This window comes from Cenococcum geophilum (assembly GCF_001692895.1).
Source record: "Cenococcum geophilum 1.58 unplaced genomic scaffold K441scaffold_3, whole genome shotgun sequence".
NCBI classification, from domain to species: domain Eukaryota; kingdom Fungi; phylum Ascomycota; class Dothideomycetes; order Gloniales; family Gloniaceae; genus Cenococcum; species Cenococcum geophilum.
Window position 1 is genome coordinate 5,210,998 of NW_027137561.1, and position 9,926 is coordinate 5,220,923.

The window sequence follows — 9,926 nt, forward strand, 5'->3', positions numbered from 1 at the left end:
ATTAGGTTTGAAGCTTTTCAAATCCATATAGATCGCCTATTTTAATAATTCCCTGTTGTAATAGCTCCTCTACCACCATGTCATCCTTATTGCCTAAATAAAACCTTCTTGCCGACCTTCCTGCCGACCTTCCTGCCGACCTTCCTGCCGATGCCGCTGCCGCTGCCTATATTCTTCTTAGCAATCCCCTTATTGAACAGTAGCGCGAAGCCTTTTTCCTTCTCTTTCAAGATATTGTGCTTAATTGGGAGCATCTAGATAAGGTTCGTTGCGACTGTAAGTTCTACCGCAGCTATTAACTTCCCTGTCGCCATATTTGGACTAATGACTTTGCTTTTAGCTGCCTCTGTGATGAGGATTTAAACGATATAAGCTTACGTGGGAGGACTGTAAGTATAAAACGTACTATGGCGTTAATCAGGAGTATATAGCAAAGGATATTGACAACGACCTATTCGCCCCTATTTACCGCCAGCTTAAGATAAGGGAGGCTTTAGAAAGTATTAAGGATTGGTATTACTAAATGCAGAAAGCTTTATTAAAATATAAGGAAGATGACCCTTAAATGGCAGATAAGATTATAAATTGGTAGCTTACGAAACTCAATCGAGCCGCCGGTAAGGTATGGCAGTAAGGGATTAAGCAGTTAATTAAGGAGGAAGGGCTTCCTATTACGATTAATAAGACGCCGGAGGTAATAGTTAACGTATAGTACACCAGAAAATCTATATATAATTGATTCCTTATACCTTTAAATAACCTCATGTTTTAATGCTTGGTGAACCTGATGGATATAAGCGAGGAAGCCGCGTTCCCCGTTAATTACTATAACGCGCCCACAGTAAACATCGGGGATTGGTGCTTGCGAAGTCACCGACGGATTAGGGAGCGGGTATTTTTTCCGCTTATGTAATTCTGCACTTTACAAACACCCCAAACAACGCTTTTATCCAACATCTCAGCTACGCTCTCGCCATCTCCACGTATGTATGTATGTATATTCCGCCATCTCAACAAGGGTGTGGCTGGAGTGGGTCGGCCGCCCTCCCTGCTTGTGATGGCGAAATGCAGTTCGCAACCTGTTTCTATAGCTGTTCTATCCATGTTTTGAATGCTAACCTTCTTCTTAGTCTAGCTTAATTAATGGAAATTAGTTGGAAGATTGTCTACCTTCTCCTTTAATGTTCTTCCGACTAAAAATTTCTCCTTAAAGATGCATCAACAGACAGCTGTTAATGAAGCGCGCGACCCTCTTGGGTCGGACACATCTCCAACGTTGTGGAGGCTGCAAGCTAACCGCCCACTTACAGTGGCACATCCGCAGGCAGCCTCCAGCCGAGAGATAGGGGCAACCCACACATAAAACTCAGCTCCTTCGCGCCCTGGCTTAGCCCTTACGCACCCCCGTTTTACTGTTTTGCACAACATTTCGCAGGTTTTCTCCCCCTCTTTTTCGCTTTGGCTGCCAGCCCGTACGATACTTGATATTCCGAGCGAGATGCTGAGCGTGCGGAAATGGCTACATAAACCTGAGGCTGGTGTGGGTAACTCAGAATCTTCAACCGACGCAGCTCTTCCATCGCATAGGAAGACTTCTCTTTTCGGCATTAAGTTGCTCTCAGTGCTGCCAACAATCAACAGATTTTATTGGAAGTTCAATCAGTCCGAGCGTTAGTCCAATTAATCAAATACGAGATCAGATATTAATTAAGCCAATTAAATAATTAAACCGAGGTCAAATAATTGATGATTAATTAATGGCCTCGGTTAATAGTTTATCCGGGTTCTTTAAATTTTTTAAATTACCTACCATTATCTTATATAATGACTTTATTACCTTCTAAGGATAATATAAGTTTAGATATTAACGAAATTTCTTAATTATCTAATTTTAATTTACTTAAGACTACCTTAGAAGTATCTTAGCTCACTTAGACCTCGCACGCCTACGCTTTTAATATTTAATTTAATACTCTTAAATACCGCGGCCAGCTTCTTTAGGATATGTAATATCGCTTATATAATAAACGGGTACTAAATATAAAGGTAAAGATTTCCTAGGTTTATTAGTATGGAGCTAATTTATAAGTAAAGGACTATAAGAAGCTCTGGCTCTATAAGCACTGCTATTAAAAAAAGGCTTACGGTACCTAGCTTTTTAATATAGTCTCTACCTTATTAATTATATCTTATTTAAAAAAGACCTATAGAATAACTAGAGCCGGTGGGGATTTTAACTTTATCTTATTATAAGGATAAAGTTCTACTTACGCAGGCTTTATATAACGTGGTCTTCTTTTACCGCCATTTAATAATCTTAAATATAAAAAGGACCTTATTAACATAATTATTGCCTATAACCTTAGCTTTATAACTATTTAAAATATATAATTTTAATAGCTTTTTATTTTTAGCTAACCTAAGATTAAAGCAATCCTTCTATCCTCGCATACTACAATTAGGGGCTAGGTAATAGATGCATTTTAGTTATAAAAAAAAAGACATAGATTAAGGACAAGATTTTATATATAAAAAGTAAAATTAACCTCTTACTTAATGGCTGGTGCTCTCTAAATTATAACGAGTATATAGCGATATGCGCTTACTTTATTAGTAAGGAGTATAAGCTTAAGTATTATCTTCTAGGTTTCTAGAAAGTAAATAGAGCAAAATCTGGCCAATTAATTGCAGAAATTATAGCTAATGTTATTAATAACTACGAGATTAGCTAGAATCTTAGGGGGTTTATAATAGATAATACTATAGATAATAATACTATGCTAAAGGAGCTAGCAACTCGGTTTAATATTAATATTGGCTATTTATACCTGCAATATCTTAGTTATATTATTAACCTAGTTATTAAGGCCTTACTATTTAGTAAGGGTATTAGTAAGCTTAAGCGGAAGCTAGCTGGTGCTTTATATAATAAACATCGGCAAAATATTGTCCCTTGTAAATGACCTCAGCTGCTAGAAGTTGGCGTCGTTGGCGGGCCATTAAGGGCATTAACCAACTTGACAAACCAGCCTATGTCGAGTTCATTTNACANGNAGCCTGCGCGCAGCCTGCGCATAGCCTGNGTAACCTGCGCAACCTACGCAACCTACGCAACCTATATAACTTATAATTTTAGATAATAAAGGCTACTTTAAAGCCGTTTATAAAGCTATTAAGATAAATTGTATACACTTCTTTATATAATCTATTATGTTTACATCTGCTACCTATCTGCATCGTCTACCTGTCTATATTACCTACCTATCTGCATCACCTACCTGTCTGCATTACCTACCTATCTGTATCGCCTACCTATCTACATCGTCTACCTGTCTGCATCGTCTACCTGTCTGCATCACCTACCTATCTGCATCGTCTACCGGTCTGCATCGTCTACCTATCTACATCACCTACCTGTCTGCATTACCTACCTGTCTGCATCGCCTACCTATCTGCATCGCCTACCTATCTACATCGTCTACCTGTCTGCATTGTCTACCTATCTACATCGCCTACCTATCTGCATCTGCCTATAGTGTCTAATTTAATTCGGGGGAGAGGTCGGCCCGATTAAAGGCTCTGATTAATTCGAATCGTTCTCCATGGCCGTTTGCTAGCTATACATTCGAACAGTAGTTATCTAGGGTGCCTCCCTAGGAGGCCTTAATTCAATTCAATTCGGTAATAGGCTCTGGATTAATTCAATTAATCGATTAAATCGTTCGTGGTATTCGCTAGCTGGTTATTCAAACGGTCGTCGTCTAGTTCTGGTAACGGTTGTCTGCTAGTTCTAGCAACGGTCGTGTAGTTCTGGCAACGGTCATCTGGTTCTGGCGACGGTCATCTAGTTCTGGCGACGGTCGTCTGGTTCTAGCAACGGTTGTCTAGTTCTGGCGACGGTCATCTGGTTCTGGCGACGGTCATCTGGTTCTGGCGACGTTCGTCTAGTTCTGGCGACGGTCATAGTTCTGGCGACGGTCATCTAGTTCTGGCGACGGTCGTCTAGTTCTGGCGACGGTCGTCTAGTTCTGGCAACGGTCCTCTCCTACCTGCCTACCTGCCTGCCTACCTACTTGTCTGCCTACCTACTTGTTTATCTACCTACCTACCTGCCTGCCTGCCTGCCTGCCTGCCTGCGCCAATGTCTGGTTTAATTCGGGGGAGGAGTCGGCCTAATCGAAGGCTCTTATTGATTCGAATCGTTCTCTATAGCCGTTCGCTGGCTGTACATTTAAACGGTAGTCGTCTGGGGTGCCTCCCTAGGAAGTCTTAATTCGATTCGGTAACAGGCCAATATTAAAGCTCTAGTTCAATTCAATCGATCAATTAATTAAATCATTCGTGGTATTTGCTGGCTAGTCGTTCAAACGGTCGTCGTCTGGTTCTGGCGACAGTCATCTGGTCCTGGCAACGGTCGTCTGGTTCTGGCGACGGTCATCTGGTTCTGGCGACGGTCGTCTGGTTCTGGCGACGGTTGTNTNNTTCTNGNNACGGTCCTCTGCTGGCTGCCGTTCCAGTGCCTCCTAAGGTAGGGAGGATGTAAGGAAGGGTAAAAAATAAGGTGGCTGCAAAGGGGGTAACTTGGCAGAGGCACGTGCGGGGACCCGATGTAGAGCTTCGTGTAGAGCCTCCGTACGCAGAGCTTCGCGCAGAGCCTCGTGCAGAGCCTCTGTACGTAGAGCTTCGTGTAGAGCTTCGTGTAGAGCTTCGTGCAGAGCCTCGTGCAGAGCATCTGTACGCAGAGCTTCGTGCGGAGCCTCTATCGCAGAGCTTCGTGCAGAGCTTCGTGCAGAGCTTCGTGCAGAGCCTCGTGCAGAGCCTCGTGCAGAGCCTCGTGCAGAGCCTCGTGCAGAGCCTCGTGCAGAGCCTCTGTCGCAGAGCTTCGTGTAGAGCTTCGTGTAGAGCCTCTTGAGCATATAACTTAAAAATAATATATTATATTACCTTAATTGTATATTAAGGAATATATAAGTTGGTTAACTGCGTGTTATTTAACTTTTAAATATGTCAAGTTGGTCAATTGTAGGTCAATTGTAGGTCAATTGCGTGTTATTTAACTTTTAAATATGTCAAGTTGGTCAACTGCGTGTTATTTAACTTTTGAATGTGTCAAGTTGGTCAACTGCATGTCAATTACGCGAAACGCGCTTAACAAAGTCGACTTGAAACCCAGCCTGCGAATATTTTCCCGATGAAAGTATTTAAAAATTGGAATGGTATAGGCCCGATTAGTAAGCTCTATAATATCTATATCTATATTAACCATAATTTAATAAGGGTAATAATATTTAGAGAGTGCTAGGAGGAAGACTTTTAATATTACCAGCTTCTTATAGATAGAGGAATTTGGTGGAATTTAACTAAGGCTATAATTTCTCGTGGTATATCCTATTTCTTTTATTTATATAATAGTACTAAAGTATATTACCTACTATATTGCCGCCATATCGCTGTAATATGCCGTATATTACCATTATACCGTATATTGCCATTATAGGTTACTACTAGGAGTATTATACTACGCGCTATTTTTAGGCTCTTTATAGCCGTAATATATAGTATAAGTTGCTAGCTAGTAACTTATACCGCATATTCCTATAGTAGCGCTTATAGTAACCTATATAACTTAAGCATACTATATAATAAGCCTTGGCGGTTAGCTATATATATTTATTTATATTAGTCTTAGCAACCCCTTCTTCTTCTCCTTAATTTAGTATTGTAAAGATAGCAATTATTTAAGGCTTAGTTTAGAGCCATTTATCTAAGTTATTATAATTTATATTAGCTATTATACTAATAAATGCTAGCAATTAAACTACGTACTGCTATTACCCTTTACTAAACCCGCTAGAAACTTCTAAACTAGTAGGGCGCCTATAACCTTTAATAAGACTTTCTATAAGAGGCCGATTGGGAGGACCTAATTAGGTAGTAAAAAATACTAGTTTCCTTTTAGGAGCTTTATAAATAAGAGAAAGGTTAAGTATAGATAGTTAGTTAAGAGGGGTAATATAGCGCACTATAGAGAGTTCTCTATCGTATAAACTTTATATATAATATTCTTAAGAAGGCGTAGAAGGAGATTAATAAGTTTAATGCCGATTTTAAACAAACTAAGTACTATAATACTAGTATTAACACGGCCTAGCTAAAGCTTAAAAAGTACTTTAAGCTAATAGATTTCTTACCTCTTTATATTATAGCTATTGTCCTTCACCCTATACGGCAATTTAAGTACTTTAAGGATAAGTAGGCAGAGCATCTAAGTTGGGTTAAGACCGCAAGGAAGACATTTAAAGACCTTTTTCTAAGTTATTGTGAAAAGGTTTCTAATATTAATTCCGCCTTTAACTTTAAGAATTAGCTAAATAATGCAAAATCTTCCTATCTTGTATATAACGAATTCTTAGTTAATTACCTATTACGGAAGTATTATAAGTAGAAAAAGAAGGATATAGATAGTCTAGAGCTTAATACCTATCTAAGGTCTTTTAATTACCGGCTTCTATTAATTAAGGACCCGCTTATATAGTAAAAGGAATATTAAACTAATTTTCCTATCTTTGCACGTATAGCATTTAACATATTCTTAATACCAGCAATAAGTAGTAAGGTAGAACGCGTATTCTTAGCGGCTAAAAGGCTTATTACGGATAAGCAAAATTATTTAGGAGTAGAGGTTATAGAGGCTAGTAAGTATTAGAGGCACTAGCTAAAGGTAGATCTTATAAATTAAAGCAAATTCCAGCGAATTCTTGCAATTAATGAGCTTAATATCTTACCTTTGGTTCTTTCTGCCACTGTATCGCGGCACGTTGCTAGGACAACCCCCTAGCCAAATAATTGATTGGAAGTTTAATTAAATCAGCCGTCAATCGGGCTAGCTTCAATCAAATACGGCCCGTGCGTCAATCAATCAAATATCCCGCCAATCAATCAGGATATTTGATTGTTGGCAGCACTGGTTGCTCTACGATGCGGGAAACAGCGTGGTAGAGTAAGTATGCTTCGCTGTCACTCACGGGTCCACACGTACTAGCCAGTCTCAACCAGAACCCTCTTGAACCTTCGACCTAACTGCTGACCGTCTTGTTTAAAATTGCAGTATTTTATTCGTACATGGCCTGACCGGAGACCGCGACAAAACGTGGACAGCGAAGGCTGCCACTGCGCCATGGCCTCAAACCCTTCTCAAACGCAAGATCCCCCAGGCGCGAATTCTTACATTTGGATATGATGCATATGTTACAGACTGGAAAGGCGTAGTCTCGAAGAACAAAATTGGGAACCATGCTATGAATATGCTTACTTCTATCGCAACGTATCGAGGGGATGATAATACCGTAAGATTGACAAAACCGTTGTAGTTAGGGTATGCGGCTTACAGTAGGAGAACAACCGCCCTATTACTTTTGTGTGCCACAGCTTGGGAGGCCTTGTTTGTCAGGATGTACGCCCCCTAGCCGATTTAAGAGCGAGGTACGACTAATATCCACTCTAGGCATTGGTCACGGCAGGACAACGGCCAGAACACCATCTGCGTAACATCCTCTACTCAACTCGTGGCATCATATTCCTTGGCACCCCCCATCATGGCGCAGGCCTAGCTAAATGGGCTGAGATGCTAGCTAAATCAATTGGTATCTTGAAGCAGACAAACCCTGATATCCTTGCAGTTCTTGAGACCGACTCAGAGGTCCTTGCACGCATTCAAGATAGTTTCCATACTATGATTAGGTCGCGGAATCAGGATGGAGCTAGGCCAATTGAAATGACCTGTTTCTATGAGGAATTGCCTTTACCAGGTATTGGCGTGGTAAGCTAAAGCTACGTATCCCGCACTATTCTTACTAAAAGGTCATTGCAGGTTGTGCCACCCCACTCGGCTATTCTACCTGGCTATATTCCTATCGGAATACATAGTGATCATATGGATATGACAAAGTTTGAGCACGAAGAGGATCCAGGATTCAATGCTGTTGCTGGGGAGCTTCGCCGCTGGACGAAAGCCCTAAGTACGCTTGGCAATGCCCTGGTAGCTGGTGAAGACGTATCACAAGAAACAGAGGTAGAAATACAGTAAACCCAATATTTTGCTTAGTGGAACAGTATTAACCAGTCACAGACATTGCCAAGCTCGATATCGTCTACGTCCCCATTGCATTTACCAGAGAGACCGGTATTAGCTCAAGGAAGTAGCCCTTCGAGCCAGGCAGTTATCGGGCGCGTAGGTCAGTCATCCAGCGAATCGCAAATCGAACGAATAGTTATCGAATCTGCACCATCGAGCGGCTTTTTCGTTTCCGGATGGACGATCCTCCATGCCGCAGTCAGAAATGGAGATATTGAAGGCGTAAAGGCTACCTTGGCTGCTGGTATATTTCCGACTTGCAAAACCGAAGATATGGCCTGGACTCCACTCTGGATAGCCGCTTGCACACAAAAGCTAGAGATAGCTGAAATCTTGCTCAACGCCGGGGCCGATGTCAACGCAATGACTAACGACGGCCGTACAGCAATTAATGAAGCTGCAAAGATCGGTGCAACGGAGATTATTCAACTCTTGATTAATCATGGAGCTGATATGGAACTCTCAGCAGCTAAATTTGGAGAAACGCCACTTCTCAGTGCTGCTGCCAAAGGTCATATTGCTGCCGTCAGAACCCTTCTCACTGCCGGTGCTAATATTCGCGCATCTCAATTTGGCGGGTGGACTGCCCTTCACTATGCGCTGCTGAATAAGAGTCCAGAGATGGCTTGCATGATTCTCAAGTATTCTCCAGATGTCAATGCAGCTACTACAGGCGGTGCACGAGCATTACACCTTGCTGCTTTGGCTGGCATGGCAAGTCTTGCAAGCCAACTTTTAGACATAGGCGCCGAAATAGATGCAGTTGAAAGTGGTGAATTAACCGCGCTGAGAGTTGCGGTGCAGGCAGGGGAGCTAGAGACGGTGAAAATGTTAGTAAGGAGAGGTGCGAGGACTAATGTTGTCGATGGCCCGCAGCAGCATACCTTGATGGATGTGGCGCTGAGGCTGGGGCATACAAGCGTCTATCTATACCTTCAACAGCTTTCAGCAGTTTCGCAGAACTATTAGCTTAGCAAGTGGTTTTAATTAAACAGTTCAGAGGAGTAAGTTATTGTGGCTTTATTAATTGTCTTAATTTTTCATTAACTAGGCCAAGGCTAATGATTTGCATTAGCATACGGAGTAGACAAGACCTTTGCGACCAACGGTTCATGTGCAATACTATTCTACCTACTCTCGTACACATAAGCGTGCTTGTGACCAATAGGTGATGGTAATAAAATAATGCGGCGCTGTTTATTGCCATCACGGGCAGGGAGGGTAGCCGACCCGCTCCGGCTACGCCCTTGTGAACCGCTGCTTTTGAGGTAGAGAAAATGGGTAACTGGTTAGCGTTGGACCCAAGAACTGTCTTAAGCTTGGCGTTGTGGCGGTTAAGCACGCCGCCAGCTAATTACCTCAGCGAGCTCAGACGTGATTTTTTTTAGCTAGCGTCGGAATAACAGCAGGGCCGTCCTCATTCTCGCTCAATCACGTCTGAGGCAGTTTGGCGAGTTTTGTTAAAATCCTAAGCAAAATCTATAAAACGGATATTGCGGATAACGTGGTTAACGGGGTTTTGACCGTTCCCGTAGTTTTAACCGAAAGGAACATCAAAACTTTACCTACGTTACATCTATCACGCCTAGGTAAGCCTTAGCACGACAACATATATATGTTATTTTAATTTTGGCAGAACAACAAAACTTTACTTAAAATAGTAGGCGGTACGCTAGCGCGGTCAAAACTAAGGGAGCGGTCAAAACCCCGTTAACCACGTTATCTAATTCATTTATTCACACAACGCGTTATTATTACCACACGTAGTCACTTTTTTTTTAAGACTTAGGGC

The 9,926-nt window shown here is 41.7% G+C and overlaps 2 protein-coding genes across 2 annotated transcripts; both read left to right on the forward strand.

Annotated features, from left to right (window-relative positions):
• Nucleotides 1-7,109: 7,109 nt before the first annotated feature.
• K441DRAFT_462844 (uncharacterized protein) lies at nt 7,110-8,011 on the forward strand (the record flags this gene model as incomplete). Its single annotated transcript, XM_067641790.1, has 4 exons — nt 7,110-7,346; nt 7,397-7,453; nt 7,505-7,819; nt 7,871-8,011. Coding segments are annotated over 4 exons (750 nt in total), but the record flags the coding sequence as incomplete, so codon positions are not given.
• Nucleotides 8,012-8,308: 297 nt separating this feature from the next.
• Nucleotides 8,309-9,103, forward strand: K441DRAFT_536322 (ankyrin; the record flags this gene model as incomplete). Its single annotated transcript, XM_067642409.1, has 1 exon — nt 8,309-9,103. A coding segment is annotated over one exon (795 nt), but the record flags the coding sequence as incomplete, so codon positions are not given.
• Nucleotides 9,104-9,926: the final 823 nt, after the last annotated feature.